General features: G+C 45.3%; 1 protein-coding gene across 4 annotated transcripts in view; it reads right to left on the bottom strand.

Moving 5' to 3' along the window:
• Window positions 1-3,729: 3,729 nt before the first annotated feature.
• The window catches only part of LOC133116551 (sodium- and chloride-dependent GABA transporter 2-like), a 35,072-nt gene continuing 20,951 nt past the window's right edge, over window positions 3,730-17,850 (bottom strand). Inside the window, exons 1-15 of one of the 4 annotated variants that reach the window (XM_061226220.1) lie at window positions 12,548-12,837; window positions 12,056-12,284; window positions 11,671-11,805; window positions 11,025-11,165; window positions 10,649-10,739; window positions 10,178-10,310; window positions 9,775-9,909; window positions 9,198-9,301; window positions 8,837-8,961; window positions 8,257-8,369; window positions 7,599-7,736; window positions 7,081-7,183; window positions 6,196-6,296; window positions 5,492-5,662; window positions 3,730-5,212 (exon numbers count right to left, since the gene is read on the bottom strand). In XM_061226220.1, coding sequence (XP_061082204.1) covers window positions 5,072-5,212; window positions 5,492-5,662; window positions 6,196-6,296; window positions 7,081-7,183; window positions 7,599-7,736; window positions 8,257-8,369; window positions 8,837-8,961; window positions 9,198-9,301; window positions 9,775-9,909; window positions 10,178-10,310; window positions 10,649-10,739; window positions 11,025-11,165; window positions 11,671-11,805; window positions 12,056-12,236 — 1,812 coding nt within the window. In that variant the 5' untranslated portion in view covers window positions 12,237-12,284; window positions 12,548-12,837 and the 3' untranslated portion in view covers window positions 3,730-5,071. Of the gene's footprint in view, window positions 5,213-5,491; window positions 5,663-6,195; window positions 6,297-7,080; window positions 7,184-7,598; window positions 7,737-8,256; window positions 8,370-8,836; window positions 8,962-9,197; window positions 9,302-9,774; window positions 9,910-10,177; window positions 10,311-10,648; window positions 10,740-11,024; window positions 11,166-11,670; window positions 11,806-12,055; window positions 12,306-12,547; window positions 12,838-17,850 lie in introns of those variants that run through there. The other 3 variants (XM_061226219.1, XM_061226218.1, XM_061226221.1) reach the window with 3 other exon arrangements.

Genomic DNA, 17,850 nt, shown 5'->3' with positions numbered 1-17,850 from the left:
CCATTCTGAGTAGGAGTCTCGGCTCTGTTACATCATCACACCCGGAATGCTGGAATGAGAGCAAGGAAAAAGCTTCTTGTTGGAATTATGGGAAATGTTTGTAGGGGCCGTATTTTATTTTTAACTGACTGGGTTCAACAAAACACAACTGTTGCATTCATATGCACATGTTAGGAATGTTGCATTAATTGCAGTACATGGGGTGGGGTTGGGGAGGCAGGGCGGGGCAGTTTAGTTAAATTTGTTTTCCCACATTTGCCAGTACAGTGTTGAATTCTGTGGGTCTGAATCTTCTATCGAGTCTAAATTGCCCGTAGGTATGAATGTGTGAGTGAATGGTGTGTGTGCCCTGCGATGGACTGGCGACCTGTCCAGGGTGTATTCCTGCCTTTCGCCCAATGTATGCTGGGATAGGCTCCAGCCCCCCTGCGACCCTGTTCAGGATAAGCGGGTTCAGATAATGGATGGATGGATGAATCTTCTATCCATTGAGTGAAGTTTTACATGCCATCCAGCATGGAGTATACAATGCTAAGTATGTTACGCACATGGCTTTGTACTTGTAGACTTGTGGCTAATACAGTATGGTTGCTAATGAGGTGGACATGCCCTTATCAGCTTTGTGTGCAATACCACATTTCACAGCTAGGGTGTCAGGAGAGTTGAGCTGCTGACCATGGTGACCTCCATCATTCTTCTTTTCCCCACCCAAAACTCCAATTTACTGTTCACGAAGCAAGTTTGTAAATACCTCGCCATTTCTTAAAGCATGAAATGTTTATAGGCATTACATAAATGTTTGAAATATTTACTAAACACACAAACTCTAAAGTACTGAAACATGCATTAAATGTATGAAATATTTCTTGAATGTATAAAGTATTTAGTTACTGAATGAATCATTCAGCAGACCTTTGAAATATTTATACAAATGTTGGGTAAAATGAAAAATATACAGGCAAGTATTAAATGCAAGGAGCCTTAAATAAATGAAGCTTCTAATTATTCCCATTTACTAAATGTGTAATACAAAATACATGGCATATTTTCTAAACATTTTATACATTTACATGTTCTAAATGTTGTTAATGCTAAATATAAAATAGAATTTTAGAAATCAGGTTAATTGTAGAATTGGAATATTTTATTTGATATTCATAGTTACTTAGAAAACATATGTAACAGCTGAATATTAAAAAGGAATTGTTTACGTCACATTCTCAGAGGATTTCCATCTGCAACAAAATCCTTTTCTTTTTCAAGCTCTGATTTTTTCAATGGTGTGTACATTTTCATGTTTACTTTCCATGTTTGCTTGGAGCACAGGCCTGCGCAAATATTGTTCCTATGGATTTAGTTGCATGGAGAGAGAATGTTTGAAAAGACAGTCCTGGGTGCTGTCACAGTGAGGCTTATACACTGTCAACATTCACAGAGGAAGACATTCCATTCAGAGAGAGAGAGGGAGAGGGAGAGAGAGAGAGGGAGAGAGAGGGAGGGAGAGAGAGAGAGAGAGGGAGAGAGAGATCAAAAGCTGAGAGCTGTAAAAAAAAAAAAACATTTACTACATGGAAGGTTTTCAATGGTCTCCATAGCAATTTACACCTTAAGCCTCATTGGGACCTCCCCACAGAATAAATGAGGACTACCATAAAGAAACAAACATGGTGCTTCAGCAGATCATTGCACAATGTTCTGTATTACCGTTTTCCTCTATGACTATTCTGGGTGGCAGACAGGGTCAATAGGTAAAAACACACAGGCCTTATGCAAGAGAGGAGGAGGAGTGTGCCCTCTCTCTCACCTACCTGATACTGTTCGCTGCGGAAGAGACACTCACATCCCAAAACGTCCCAAAGCAGCAGGGGTGTCTGACCTGGACTCGCTGAGGGGATATTTGCACTAAGCTGCAATGCTAAATATCTGTAGGGGTTACATGGGCTTGACATTGTGTGTGTGTGTGTGTGTGTTTATCTGTGGGCTATAACCAGTAAAACCAGTAAAACCAGGTCTGCCTAGTACAGGGATCCTCAAATCCGGCCCTGGTTTTCTTTCCTCCCAGGTAATTAAGTGAACAATTAGTGCCACTGATCGGCTAGACTGACTTCACACCTGACTCCCAAGCAAAAGGAGGATGGAAAAAGCAGCAGTTCATGACTTGAGGTACAGAAGCCTAGAAGGTGTAGCTATGGCAAACAGGCTAACAGGGCTCAGGAAGTTAATCCTTTGCAGAACTTTAACAGTTGCCTAGCCTGTATGTCACCTGCCATGCTGTTTGTTAATACAACAATAGGTAACTGAGGGTCCATGAGTTCATGCCTTTTGAATAGGTCATTGAATTTCTTACTATGTACATACGTCCATACATTAGCATTCGTATAAAAATACAAACCTACATACAGACATAAAATGCACAGCACACCGCCAAAGGCAGCTATGTAATGCGAAAATAATGCAGACTGAACAGTATATGTGTGCCCTCAGCATACACAAAAAACCACAGACATACACAAACACACACACACTCCCAGAATGCACTTAACATACCAAATTGACTTAAGAACAGGTCCCAGTCCCAGATAGCATCTCTTAGCTCACTCTCTAATTGTAAACACTCTATAGGTTCATTGTTAGACTGACATCTCAGTATTGGCCCTCCGGCTAATCGTGACTAATCCGCAAATACTTCTTGTGTCATTAGCCTGGCGGATTGTATCTACAACATTTTTTCTTTTTTTTTTACTGTGTACTTCTGTTACTTTAAGATATTTTAACTGGTGAATCATTTTATTCAGCCCCTAAAGTCACTAACATTAGAAATCAGTGTGTATATACAAGAGTGGACATCTCTCTCACCTTGTACCAGTGACAGATACTGAACTTTATTAGCTGATCACTTTCACTGATCAGTACCTTACATTTCTACACCAAGAAATGTTTTTTTTATTACATTTGTGACCCATATCCCCAAACAGAACAGAATATTTTAAGGGTTGTAGACAAACACAGACAGACCAGTTTGTTGTCCTCCGTGATCAGACCAGGGGCCTGTATCACAAAGCAGGATTACTCAGTTAGCTGGATAACTGCGCTGAGTAAAACCTGGAACAGCTGTTTTTACTTCAGTCCATGTTCCAGGTTTTACTCAGTGCAGTTATCCAGCTAACTCAGTAATCCTGCTTTGTGATACAGGCCCCAGGGAGCCAATCACAACAGCCACATAAATAGCAAACGGCACAAGAACAACCACACCAAAAAGCTATTCACACCCTGTGAATATTGTACGATTAAAAAAACATCGTAAATTGTGTGTCTCAGGGAGGGTTTTGGCCCTCAGTGCCCGCATGGAGCGTCTATGCCAGGAGCAAACGGTGAACATTCTACTGATAAAACAGCATCCACGATCGGTCCTAGTGTTATCCCAAAAGTGCAACACCCCCACTCATGACCACACCCCACCCCACTCCCCTGTGAGATACACCAGACACAGTATTACAAAACTGGTAGTCAGGTCAGACAGAACACTGAGGACAGAAAGGAGAATAAACATAATTTCAGTCGCAAACACTTGGAATTGGACATGAAAGGCATTATCAATCAAGATGTAAACAGATGACCGTTGTCATTCAGTTAATGAATGTGCATGGCTACAGTACATGGATAATGTAAACGGATGCAGCATTAGGCAACTTTAAGCACTAACTGTACCTGATTTAATCTCAGAAAATGTTCTTCTCATAATTCATTTATTTTGCCCGTACAAATTGAGTTTGTTTCAGACTCATGGCACACAGGGATGTTTTGTCTCAGATAGCAACCAGTACATTTCTACAGCTCTCAATAAATAAAGGACATATTTGGAGGCATTATGGAAGAGAAAAGAGACTGTAGTGCAACATGTTAAACTAGCAAATCAAGTTCCACTGCAAAACAAACCAGTCACTTACTGAATGTGGCGAGACATTTCCTGAGAGGTTTCCTGGAATGCTGACTTGGATAATTTGACATTGTTTTGATCAAGACATTTTAAAGACTTCAGCCGTTCAGTATTTGTGAAATATTGGCAGTAGTTGGCTGGTGTCAGGCAACTGAAAGTCTGAAAATATGACTGAACACTTATTCGGTATTTATTAGACTTTTTTAGACTTATTGGTCTTCTGCTGCTGTAGTCTATCAATTTAAGAGGTCTGATGCATTGTGTGTTCAGAGATGCTCTTCTGCATACCACTGTTGTAATGTGTGGTTATTTGTGTTACTGTCACCTCCTGTCAGCTTGAACCAGTCTCGCCATTCTCCTCTGACCTCTCTCATTAACAATGTGTTTTTGCCTGCAGAACTGCTGCACACTGGATGTTTTTTTGTTTTTCGCACCATTCCCTACTCTAGAGACTCTGTTGTGTGTGAAAATCCCTGGAGTGAATCAGTGTGAGAAGCATCAGGTTACAGTCAGCAGTGAATGTGCCCTGTGCATATACAGCGATCTATGGGGAGGCAGCTTTGGCTGTGCGGCAGCTTACTCTTCATATCGCCCTCTAAAATTAAAATTTTTATCCAGTGTTAACATCTCACCTTATTTTTTTAGGCGTTTTCTCCCTCAGTTCATGTATTTTCTATTTCAGGATTCAGGCCTGGTGTTAGCCTTTTGTTTTTTTCCCCCTTCTGTTACTCAGTAAAGCATGTTTGTGACACTCTTCGGTGAAATTCACTATACAAAATACATTTTTGGGCCGTTATATCAAGTGCGTGAGTCTTTTTCTTTCATTGTATCCACTCTTTTTGACTCCTTGAGCTGTTGGGTTGGTGTGCGGCATGTGTCAAGTCTTCAGCCTTCTTCAGAAGGCTATCCCACAATCCAACAGTCTCAGGCATGCTGTCTCGAGTGAACAAATCGGTGCTGGAACAAACCAGTCCCATCCCGACCACTCACAAATATGCCTGGCTCCCCACCTTTACCCTTTCAACTTTGACCTCTAAGCCTTGATTCACCAGCCCACGATCAGTGCCCAGCGGCTCCTTAAAGCTCAAGTACTGGCCCAGTACTAGCCCAGCCCCGGGACCCCCGCCATCTTCTTTACGGCCCTTTCCCCGTGGGTTCTTTGAGCTTCTCCATCATCAATATTAACCTTTTGTCACAGGTCAAAGGTGAGAATGTCACACTGTGCTTCTGGACCAGGGGTGAGACCTCTGCTGGGTGGCACAGTCGCTCAAGCCGCTGCATTGTGGGACAGAGGAAGAGACAGAGTGATACATCGCTAAGGACCATGAAGCTGGACTGCGGTTCAACACAAGCAAAGACAAATCCAGATGAACAGGAGGGTTCAGTTTTACCAACCTGCCGGCTACAGCCGTCAGTCAATGTCAGTGTTCAGCACTATGTGCGACTGTCTGAGTGAAGGGATTGTGGGCCAACAGTGTTTACGAGGACATTGTGGTGCAGGGGGGGACACTCTTGGGGTTGGGGGGCAGTTATTGGGGGAGGGGGGTTACTGACCTGGGTGAGGCTGCCAGAGGATGTGGCCAGGGCGTAAATTGCCCACAGGGGGAGCAGGGATACAGAGGACAAGGTTAACATCCACCCCAGTGCAGTCAACCATCCTGGAGCCTCCAGCCCGTTACTCAGGGTCAAGGGGGACCAGCACACCAGAGAGAACAAAAAAGTGCCCTAGGGTCAACACAAAGAGGGCGTTAGGGAGATACACTGATTCAATGAACATGTGTCCTTAACATCACTTTAGAAAAATCAGTTGTTCAAAATCAGTTGAAATTACATTTTTTGTCACGTTTTTATTAAACTGCCATTACTCATTCCATTTTGGGACTACATATATATATTATACATCAAAACATTTTTTGAATTATTAGAATTTGTTTGAGAACAGCTCTCTTTTTCTTTTCCCTCTAGTCTCGCTACAACGGTCATTCTGCAATCCAGCCAATCCACTTCATTTATGCAAAATAGCTGTGTGCTCACGCAAGCCTGTGATGTCACAATAGACTGTATACCCATACAGCTTGTAAATGCAAAAATTTAAAAACCATAGTATTAGCAGCAGTAGCAATAGTCCACCAATTTGTGCAATCATACATCGCATTTTCTGTAGGAAACACAGATCTCTAGTTCTATATCGTATTCGATGTTTTGACTTGAGTCCTTTTCATAGAAGGCTTGGTTTAGAAAGCCTTCAGGACACTCACCACACACACAGCGGGGGTCAGGTACCGCCAGCATAGTTTAAAGATGGGCAGTGGCCGGTACCCAATCATGTCCTCAATGTTCTGGCTGAACCGGTCCGCACCTGAGCAACACAGGACAATTTTCAGCGTCAGCCATGATCACACCTACACAACTACTCTCTTAAGCTCAGGAAATGCATTTTCTGCGCCTGTAGTTAAGAGTTTACCACCACAGACAGCATTCACTGGCTTGGAAATTTGCCCAGCAAGAGGAACAGACACAGTACCTGACTAAATACCGGTTACAGTTCCTGTTTTATATGGGGGTTTTGTGACAGGACGCACACTGTCCACAGGGGATTTTTCTTTGAAGTTACAGTGAAACAGTGGAGGGAAATGTATTTCCTCTGAACACTGAAATATAGGAGGTATGTTGGGATAGAGAGGTGTGTGAGGTATGTGAGGGAGAGATGTGTGTGGGGTGAGAGTGGTGTGTATGAGTGGTGTGTGTGGGATGTGTGTGAGTGGTGTGTGTGAGGATGTGTGTGTGTGGTGTGTGAGGGTGTGTGTGTGTCTGGTGTGTGAGGATGTGTGTGTGGTGTGTGAGGATGTGTGAGGATGTGTGTGTGTGGTGTGTGAGGATGTGTGAGAGTGGTATGTGTGGTGTGTGTGTGTGAGGATGTGTGAGGATGTTTGTGTGGTGTGTGAGGATGTGTGAGGAGGGGTGTGTGAGGTGTGTGTAGTGTGTGTGGGATGTGTGTATGTGGCGTGTGTGAGGATGTGTGTGTGTGGCGTGTGAGGGTGTGTGTGTGTGGCGTGTGTGAGGATGTGTGTGTGTGGTGTGTGAGGGTGTGTGTGTGTGGCGTGTGAGGATGTGTGTGTGTGGTGTGTGGGACCTGCTCTCACCATACACCCAGCCCACACAGACAGACTGAAAAATGGAGAGAAGCAGCAGACTGGGTCCACTGCAGGAGAACTGATCATAGACCTGGAACACGTACAGACCACCCTGGGACAGAGAGATAATCACAAAGAGTGTCACACAGACCCTAACCCAGCATCACACAGACCCTAACCCAGCATCACACATCCTAACCCAGCATCACACATCCTAACCCAGCATCACACAGATCCTAACCCAGCATAACACAGGTCCTAACCCAGCATTCACACATCCTAATCCAGCATCACACAGGTCCTAACCCATAATTACATGGACTCTAATCCGGCATTCCAAAGACCTAACCAAAAATCTGCCCCAGTGTCACACTCCCTAACCTATGTAGCATCACGCACACTGAAACAGAATGTCACAGACTCCCCTGCTGCTATCCAAAAGCAGCTACAGGCATTACCACTGGGCTTCACTGAAGTGCAGGCATTTTTCCACACTGAAACACGGGGGTACAGGCGGTGCTTGTTACCGGGGTGACCATGACCAGGCCAATCAGGAAGCAGACTGTGCACACGAGCAGCAGTAGGAGCTCCCGCCGGTGACCTCTGCGGACGAACGCTGGGTACAGGTCTGTCAGTGATGTCATCACCGCCTCCAAAGCCACAAACTGAGGACAAAGTGGAGTGAGAAAGTAATAATATAATTAATGTCATCGGTGTGTATCTCTATGTCTGTGTGTGCATGTATGAATACTTGTGTATTTTTGTCTGTATATTACGTGCATTTGTGAGCAGATGAACAATATGTTTGAGGGCCAGATTCACAGACAGAGATTAAGCCTAGTCCTAGATTAAATTCAATGTTGAATGGAGACTAAACCGGATACTAAACCGGCCCTGAGTGTGTGTCTATGTGTCTTGTGTGTGCGTGTATGCTCGTGCCTGTGTGTATGCACGTGCCTGTGTGAGTGTCATTATGGCCGTGTGTGTCCCTGCCTGGTCTGCTATCTGACCTGTGTGTCTGTACAGGCTGCTGTGGGGATTGGCTGGTATGAGTGCCTGATGTGGGGATTGGCTCATATGGCAGTGTCTGATGTGAGGATTGGCTCGTATGGCAGTGTCTGATGTGGGGATTGGCTCGTATGGCAGTGTCTGATGTGGGGATTGGCTCATATGGCAGTGTCTGACCTGTGTGTCGAGTCCCAGCATGATTATCATGAGAAAGAAGCACACTGCCCAGAGCTGAGGGAGGGGCATCATGGTCACGGCTCGGGGGAACACAACAAAGGCCAGACCAGGACCTAAACACACGCAGAGGCAGGCAACCTATAACATCCATATGCACTCAACTCAGAGGAGGTGTGACAAAGTCAGTGTAAATGTGTGGGGCAGTATTACATACATACAACTTTCAAAGTCAAGAGTGAAACTACAGGATAGCAGTCAGAAGCAAAGCTCACTTCAATCTGCGCAATATTTGAATTATTAGAGGCACTGAGAGGAAATTGTAAAATTTATTAAATCTCCACAATTACTCACTACCGCAGTGTTGCATAATGTTGCCTATCTTACCTGTTGATCACACTTCAATTAAATAAGCACTCATTCACTTTGACTGCATATACTTGTAGCTTTGAATGGATCAAAACAAGGAAGGGCTTATAATGGGTCTTCGATCTACACTAAAACCAATTAAAAATAACAACCAATGAGATGCAGGACACTGCTCCTCCGGTGAATTAGGAGCCAATGAGAGTGAAGGACTAACCTGACTGTGCCACCTCTCCGATGTCTACACCCTGTTCTTGTGCCATGAAGCCCAGCACGGAGAATATGGCGAAACCAGCCATGAAGCTGGTGGCACTATTCAGCAGACACAGAGTAAAACAGTCCCTGTGAAGGAAACACAGCCCATCAGCAGACAGAGTAAGACAGTCCCTGTGGAACAGAGACAGCCTGTTGAATAACCAATATATAAGTACGTGTCCGTGTACTGTAAGTACACTGGATGTGAGCTGAGGGAAAAACAAAACCGTTTGATTTAATGTGCTTTAGACGGATGACAGACATGACGTCTGACAACTGCAGTGTGTATGTTTGTGTGTGTGTACGTGAGTGTGTGTACTTACTTGTGGCAGTCATTGTTGTATTTATTGTAGCTGCCTAGTGCAGTGAGGCTTCCCAGACAGATGCCATAGGAGAAGAAGACTTGTGTGCCAGCATCCATCCAGACCTGGAGAGAAAGACAGAGAATGAGGGAATATAAAGAGAAAAAGACAGAGAGGTAGCAGAGACTAAATAAACTGATTTACTGTGCGTCTAGCAACAGGTAAGCCCTGGGATGTGAGTTTAGGGTTTATCATGTCTGTATGAGTCCTAGTTGCGTATGATAGAACTTAGGGTTTAAATTGTCTGTCTCAGGTCTGGTTGGATGTGATAGTGTACATATGTGTGAGTGTTAGTTATGGATCATAGAGTTCAGGGTTTAAAGTGTCTGTCTCAGGTCTGGTTGGGTGAGATAGGGGTTATAATATACATACGTGTGAGTGTTAGTTATAGATGATAGAACTTAGGGTTTAAAGTGCCTGTCTCAGGTCTGGTTGGATGTGATAGTGTACATATGTGTGAGTGTTAGTTATAGATGATAGAACTTAGGGTTTAAAGTGTAGTTGGAAGTTGTGGGGTTTGTGGCTGTGTTCACAGTACCTGTGGGTCAGCCAGTCGGGTGTGGTTGGGTTTGAGGTAGTACACCAGGCCCTCATACGCCCCTGGCAGGGTGACTCCACGGAGGAGCAGAACCACCAACATTACATAGGGGAACGTGGCTGTGACATACACCACCTGGGGAGAACCAGCAACAGCACTTTAACTCCTCATCTGTGAATCAGCGAGCATCTCCACTGTTCTGATCCTTATCTGCAACCTGAAGCTTATCTGTTATTTAAGAGTCAGGAGGGAGAATTCCAGACACTTAAAGGTGATCTGGCTGGTTGGACTGGCCGGCCCTCTGAATGGAATGTTTGTCCTCACAGAGGGATGCTTCCGATTGGTCGGGCCTTTACATGGCAGAGAAGTGCTAAAAGCAGAGGCACTGGCTGGAGGTTCTCACCTTGCCCGTGGACTTGACCCCCTTCCACACACAGAAGTAGCAGACGACCCAGGTCACAAACAGACACAACGCCAACCTCCAGTTCACCGGACCCAGGACATCCATACCAGAGGAAAGCTGCAGCACCTCCCTCCTACACACACACACACACACACACAATACATCTACAAATCCAATACATACAAACACAGTGAAAGCAGACATGTTTACATGCTTATGTATTCAGTGGTGTCAATGAAAACTAACTTAAAGGATAACACCGGTAATTTTATAATGGAGTTCTATGACTTAAGGTACAGTATATCAGTGTTGGCTTGATGGAAAATAATTGATTGTTGGACACATTCATTGAAACATTTTTGGTTCTTGTTTTCACTGGATTTGTAGATGAAACTGAAGAAATGAAAATGACTGGTGTTATCCTTTAACATCTACTGTATCTATCTACTGTAGCTCAATTATTAGACTCACTCCCAGAACTCCATGATGGGGGATGTGGCATTTTGAGGCAGGCTGCTCCCATTAGCAGTAAAGTTATCTCCATCAAACTGCAGGCATGCATCTAACAGAATAAACCACATCAAAACTACATCCAACAAACACTGAAATCATGCATTATTTTGGTATGTCAGTGATTAGGTCTTGTGTGTGTGCGCGCGCGCGCGCGTGTGTGTGTGTGTGTGTACGTGTGCGTTAATATGGACTGTGGGGTGTGGATTCCTGAGAAATGTGGGGTGTACAATACCTGTGTTCCAGTGAAATAAATGAATGCTCTGAGTGGTGGGTATACCCTTGTTCCTGGTGTCACAGTGAAATGCGCACTGACTGCTCTTAGTGGTAGGTGTACCTGTGTTCCAGGTGTTGTTACAATGGGCCCAGGGGAGCTGTGGCTGGAAGCTCTGTATCAGGTAGAAGAGTGCCCAAGCCAGGATGATGATGTAATACACAGAGCCATGGAGAATGATGACCTGACTGGCATAGCCCAGACCTGTACACACAAACACACACTTATACAGTGAGTCTCTTTCTCTTCCCCACTCAAGCACATTACACACACACACACACACACACACACAGGCACGCATGCACACATATCACACGCAAACACACACCCAAAGGTTAATTGGGCGAGCATGACTGTGAAGGCTTGCGGTTTCACAAAATGAGTGACCTTGCACATGTTTGTGTGTGCAGCTGTATAGTGTGTGTGAGTGAGTGTGTGTGTGCAGCTGTATGATAATATTAGAGGGTCCGTGTGGGTGTGTGTGTGTGGCGCTGTATGTACTGTGCACGTGTGTGAGTGTGTGCAAGCGTGTGCGCATGTCTGGCTGTATTAAGAGTGTGTGTGTGTGTGCACCAGTGTATGTAGTGTGTGTCTGTGTGGGTGTGTGTGTGGCGCTGTATGTACTGTGTGTGAGTAAGTGCAAGCATGTGTGTCTGGCTGTATTAATATAGAGTGTGTGTGTGTGTGTGTGTGTGTATGTGTGCTCTACCTCCAAACAGAGGGCAGATCTTCCTCCAGGCGCTGATTCCTCCCAGGCTGGTGTACTGACCCAGCGATGTCTCCAGCAGAAAGAGCGGGATGCCACACAGCACCAGGAACAGCAGGTAGGGAATAAAAAACACACCTGATGTGAGAGAAGGAAAGAAGGAAAGAAAGACAGAAAAAAAAAAGAGTTGTCCATTATTGCCATCAGTCCCAGATGTGGGCCTTTCACGAATAGACCTTTCTGTATCCCACATTGATCATTAATTGCTGAAAAGCTTTGTTGGTCTCAGCCTCCCCTGAGCTGTTTAACAGAGTGTCAGTTTCCTGCTGACACGTGGCACCACACGCCCGTGTAGCCTCTCCCTTTCAGGACAGGCACCGCAACTCACCTCCACCGTTCTTGTAGCACAGGTAAGGGAACCTCCACACGTTCCCCAGCCCCACAATCTGCCCCGCCACGGCCAGCAGGAACTCGGCCTTGCTGGCCCACTGGCCCCTGGCCTGGAGCACCTCCTCCTTCTCCTCCTCCTCCGGGGGTCTCCCGCTCTCCTGCTGCATCTGCGCCGTCATGGCGACAGCTGGTACTGAGGGTCCGGAGGCCTGAGCACAGGGCTGCCCCTGGAGCAGAGAGGAGAAGAACTGCGTCAGAGAGGGAGAGAGAGAGAGAGAGAGAGAGAGAGAGAGGGAGAGAGAGAGAGAGAGACATGATGGAGAACAGCAGTGCGTGCGTGCTTCTTCCTCTGTCTCACACACACATGCACACACATGCCAGCACACACAATGTTGGCCCAGACTCCTCAAAAGAGAGTAGAATAATAATTTCTCACAGACACAGACACAGACAGAGACACACACACACACACACACACACACACACATACATACGCAATGGAAGGCAGTCTGCCGACAGCGCGGCCTGTTTCACAGCCACAGTCTCTGTCGTTCAGCCAAGCCCCAGTAACCTATCTGTGTCCCGGGAGCCACTGCGGGTGCTGAGTCAGGCGTCTGAGCCTTTTTATCCAGCCTTCCCAGCCTGCCGGAGACCTGCGCCACGTGGGGAGGAGTCACCGCCCGAGAGGGGTAGATCCTGGAGCAGACGCTCAGGCAGCTCCAGACCACGTGCGAGAGAGAAGCGCACGCTCCATCTGCACTGTCACACAGCCCCCGCACAACCACGCCAGAGCCTCCTCCCTCGCACCGGAAGCCAGAGGAACGGCTCACATTCACACACCCAGCCCTTCCTTCTTCCTGCAACTGGCTGCAACTCTGGTCACCTGACATCAACGTAAATACAGTTGCTATGGGGATTTTTATCTGACTCCCTCAGCTGTGAACTTCTTTCCTGTATTTATACTGTGTTTATACCAGGGCTGCAGCCGAGTCCCCTAATGTCAAGTCCAAGTCAGGTCACCGTTACACAGTAACATGTTCAGCGTTAAACCAACTCTTACAGAGTACACATGGTCCCTGTTGGACTCAGCCAGTTTACTGTGTATCAAGCCAAGAAGTCATTTAAAAATGACATTTTGAGTGGGAGACATTTCAAACCAGCAGCCTCAGCAGGGGAGCGAACTCTACATTCCCAATATAAGTAACCTACATGCCCTGTTTGCCCCAAAAGAATGTACAAACACGTTTCCCTAACATAGTGGCTGTTGTTTCGCCGGGATAGGCATCTGCATGGCACAGCATGGCGCGAGTCCCAATAAAAACTGTTAAGGGTTCATTTCGTCCAGGCAACCACTTTACTGCACTGCACCAGTCGTTCTTATTAGAGTGCTGTGCCTAAGATAAGGCGTCTGTCCCTACATAAAACTCTACTGCAGAGGCATGGGCTATGTCCTGCCAAGCTGTAGCAGATGCCATGCCCGTCACGTCAGTGTAAAAATTAGGTCATGGTAGCTCTGCTTCAGCTTTCTACAGCTACAGTCAGCTCCACAATTATTGGCACCCTTGGTAAAAATGGCAGCATATAATAATCAACACAGATAATAATCTATATGTTATGCTCAAACGTATGGAAAAACTACAGTATTTCCTTTCATTTCAATACATAATAAGTAATCCATTTTTTTCTGAAAACAATAGGGGTCAAAATGATTGACAAATTATTAAAGCTGGTCTCCCAATAATTGTGAAACCTGCTATTTGGGGAACTTTGTAAGAATGTAATATTTTGGTTGAATTAATTGAATCATTAATAAAGCACTATACTTGTGTCAATATTGGTATTATTTGTAGTTTACAGTATATTTTGTACATATTTATCAAGGGTGCCAATAATTCTGGGCCTGACTGTAGGTCCACCTAAACTTGGTAAAACAGAAATCAAAGGTGCGGAACAGGGTCCCAACACTAACTCAACAAAACAAAGGAACAGTCTTTCTACAGGCTAAGAAAACAGATTACTTTCAACAATTGATGGCATGTGATTCCTAAAAGTATGGTATATGATATTTTCTTAGCTCCATAAAAAAAATCTCACTTCTGAAGGCTCATGAGGGCAGTTATGAAGCATTGTACATGCCTGCTGAGATCACTGAAAAAAACAACAAAGAAATAAGGATTTCAACACATATTTTAGTCTTATATTTAGACTTAAAATTAAAAAGACTTCTTAGCTAAATGAGACAAAAATATTGCCGATGACGTGAGACGGTTTGATTGAGATTTGCCAATGGGGTAAGAAAAGTTCACTAGTCAAGCAAACAGGAAATTATGCTAGTATTTTCTATTTTAGTGGAAAAAGATGTGGTCTCATTACAAGCCTCTTTATTTTTGCGGTGATCTCACTTTCCCTCCTTACCCTCTTATCCAGATCAGATTCCACCCTATTGCAGATGGTTTCTATGAGACTCTGCACTCTCTAATAATTTTGCAATCTAAGCATGGACACTGGACAGCAGAACAGAGTTTTCATTCGTGCCCAATATAACACTTGTTCCCACCTCCCGCCCCTCGATCCTTTTGGGCTTTCTCTGTTGCAGTCAATAGCATTTAGAAAATCTCCTAAAACAAACCGTCTGCATTCCTGCGGTCTCAACCTCTCCCCTGGACCTTTATTACAATGTCAAAATCACTTGGGGAAAAGCATTCATCTGCTGTTCCCAGCATGCTTTCCAAACCTTTCCTCAAAGACACAGGTTTGAGGAAGTGATTTAGAAAGGTACTTCAACAGTGCATTTATTGTAATTGCACTCCAGCAGCAATAATCCTTCCTAAAAATGTGACTTCTGCCACTGTAACTATGGGTGCGGTGTGAACCATGGGGCAAGGGGGAGGGGGCAGCCTTGGGTCCAGACAGTTTAGTCTCCTTGGATGATAACAAGGCCTTGGTCCCTGCACCCCGCCAGGTCCTAATGGCCTTCAGCATTGGGCTGACTGGAAGTCAGCTGCTTTAATGAGGTGGGTTCAGCAAGAGACCCAGCCTAATTAAGCCGGCCTCAGGAATGCCTAGCGGGTTGGCGCAAAGGCGAGACTACGACGCTAAATATCGACACGGAACCACCGCCGATCAGACGAAGGCTCGATTTGCCCCAAAAATACTATTTACAAATTACAAATACTGAAAATAAATTCTACTCATGTCAATTACAAAACGTGATTGTAGTTTCAGGAAGAAGAAATATACTGCTCTAGGTGCAGACCATGGTTCATGAGTCTGCATGAGATTATCTTCAATGAATTACTCATTCATTATTTTATCATGAAGTAAACAAAACTAGGTGACGCGCTGAAGCTGGAATTTATGGCAGAATTAAGAGAGGGAACACACAGCTCAGGCACAGACAGATAATCTCAGCAACAGTCACTGGACCTGGTGGTATGGAGGACAAATCTAAAAGCCTCTAATCTAAACACCTACTCATTCTCATAGAGCTCTACTCATCAGCCGTGGCATCAGAAAAGCAGATACACAGCAGCAGTCCCTGTTTCAGGAATGGAAATTAAACTGTGATCCAAAACACTCAAAACGCATATCGATAGCAGTGGTTCCCAGCCCTAGTCCTAGAACTCTATCCCCCCCCCCCAACTCACCCAAGGGACCCCTACCAATATTTCCTGTTCAACTGAGCACGGCTATCTCACCCCCATCAAAGGCACATCTGCCCACATTAGCCACAAATCTGGACCTGCCCTGGCTCTCAGGTTACACCCCTCCCCCCTCCTGGGTCAGGTTGGGCAAGTGGCTCAGAGCCCCGCTCTGCTGGGCCCTGGTCCCCTCCAGCCTCAGCAGCTGTGCCCGGGGATCAGGCCCGGACGTTATGAAGGGAGAATTCCAGGAATGGATGGGTGTGGTATTCCAACGGGGTCAAAAAAGAAAGAAAAAGAAATCGGTCGAGAGAAACTTGTTTCCCATTAGTTGAGAAGAAACCCCACCCAGAGAGCCCCATTAAGTTCTCATGTACAAATATACTGTGCATTTAAGCATTTAGACTTGATCTAAGTCATCTTAGCTAAATGTTTGTCTTGATCTAGAGCTATAAAGTCGGCCGGCTTTCTTCAGGGCTTCTGAACCGTGCAGTAATGCTGCCCTCTGTATGACTTTACAGTGGGAGGTATCACGGTACATATCAGTGGTTAGGAATAGGCACACTTGGGGCTACCTGGCTGCTCATCCGGCTTAGCCACTGTTGTGTTTTTGTGGACAGACCCTAAGGTCTGGTACCAAAATATGTAAGGTGCCACGTAAACACACATACACTCACACACCAATGGTAAGAGGCTGCCATGCAAGGCAGCAATCAGCTTATCGGGAGCAACTGGGGGTTAGGTGTCTTACTCGGGGACACTTCGACACACACATTTTTCTGCATTTTTTCCCACATTTAAGCAAAATCATTTTTTAAAATTTTATTTCAAATATTAAATGACCTGTCCCAAAATGATATATAAGCAAAGTGCCTAATTATTTAGTGGTTTCCATTATGTAGCTAAATGTATAACCACTTTGCTAAATGTATAAAACATGTATGAAACATTTAGCTAAATGATAAAGGTATGAATCATTTAGCTAAATATTTAACTAAATCTACAAAACATATTATTATTTATTATAAATCCTATTGACATTTAGCTAAATGATTCATACATTTAGCTAAATGTTTTATACATTTAGCTAAGCGGTTATACATTTAGCTACATAATGGAAACCACTAAATACTTTGTCTTTGTCTTCTTCCATGAGTAGGCTGTTACTGCTCTCCTTCCCCACGCCGCAGATTGAGGGGGGCCGGCACCCACCAGCCCCCCCCACCGGCCCCCACCGCTCCTCCCCCAATGTGGGCGCTAGGTGTGAGCGTGTAGTGTGTATGTGTGATTGTGTGAGTTGTGGGCTGTGTGGATGTCTATGGAGCATTAAAAAAACAAATTGGGAGGACAGTCATGGTGCAGGGGCCTAAACACTGGCCAACTATCCCTGTCCGCCTCCCAAGGCCCTAGTGTGATATGTGGTGTGGGTGGAATGTGTCTCTGACTGACGTGCAATTAAAATTGGGGGGAGTGACCAGGGCAGGGGGCTCCCACCGCGGTTGGGCGACAGAGAGCTAGTCTGCCCCATCCCTCCCCCCGGAGCCCTAGTGACATATGGTGACTAGTGTGTGTTGTTACAGTTTTGGGGGGGTGGTGGCCACCTGGGGGCGGGGGCCCCGGGACCCAGCCGGGTTGTGCGCGGGGGGCCCGATGCTTGGGGGCCACTGGATGGCGGGGCCTGCCACGCCCTGTCGCGCCCCTCACGTCCACCAACGTTCCACAGTGACAAGTGACGAACCTGCTCACGCCCACTTGCAACCACTAAATACTGAAGCATTTAGCTTATATATAATTTTGGGACAGCACATTTCAAAGACCATAAATATAGGGGGAAAAAAACAAACATTTGTTAAATGTGAGGGAAAAAAAGGGATATTTTGCTTAAATGTTGGAAAAAATTTGCCGGAAAATGATAGCTTTTAATGTCGCATTTGGCACCCCATACTCGAATGCTGCTCAAGCGTTTCTTGAGTAAGACAACATGAGGGCATCCTTATTTTGCCAGAATGCATGACGTATAAATGATCAAACTGTGTATCCACCTCTGCCACTCATATGCCATGTCTGTAACTGACTTTGAACTGGCTTCAAACTGACATTTGACGGAGAAAGTGCATTCCATTCCAAGGTGTCTTACTGATATGAGGGTAAA

Source organism: Conger conger, chromosome 17 (genome assembly GCF_963514075.1).
Source record: "Conger conger chromosome 17, fConCon1.1, whole genome shotgun sequence".
Lineage (NCBI taxonomy): Eukaryota > Metazoa > Chordata > Actinopteri > Anguilliformes > Congridae > Conger > Conger conger.
This window is presented reverse-complemented; position numbering and strand designations above follow the sequence as displayed.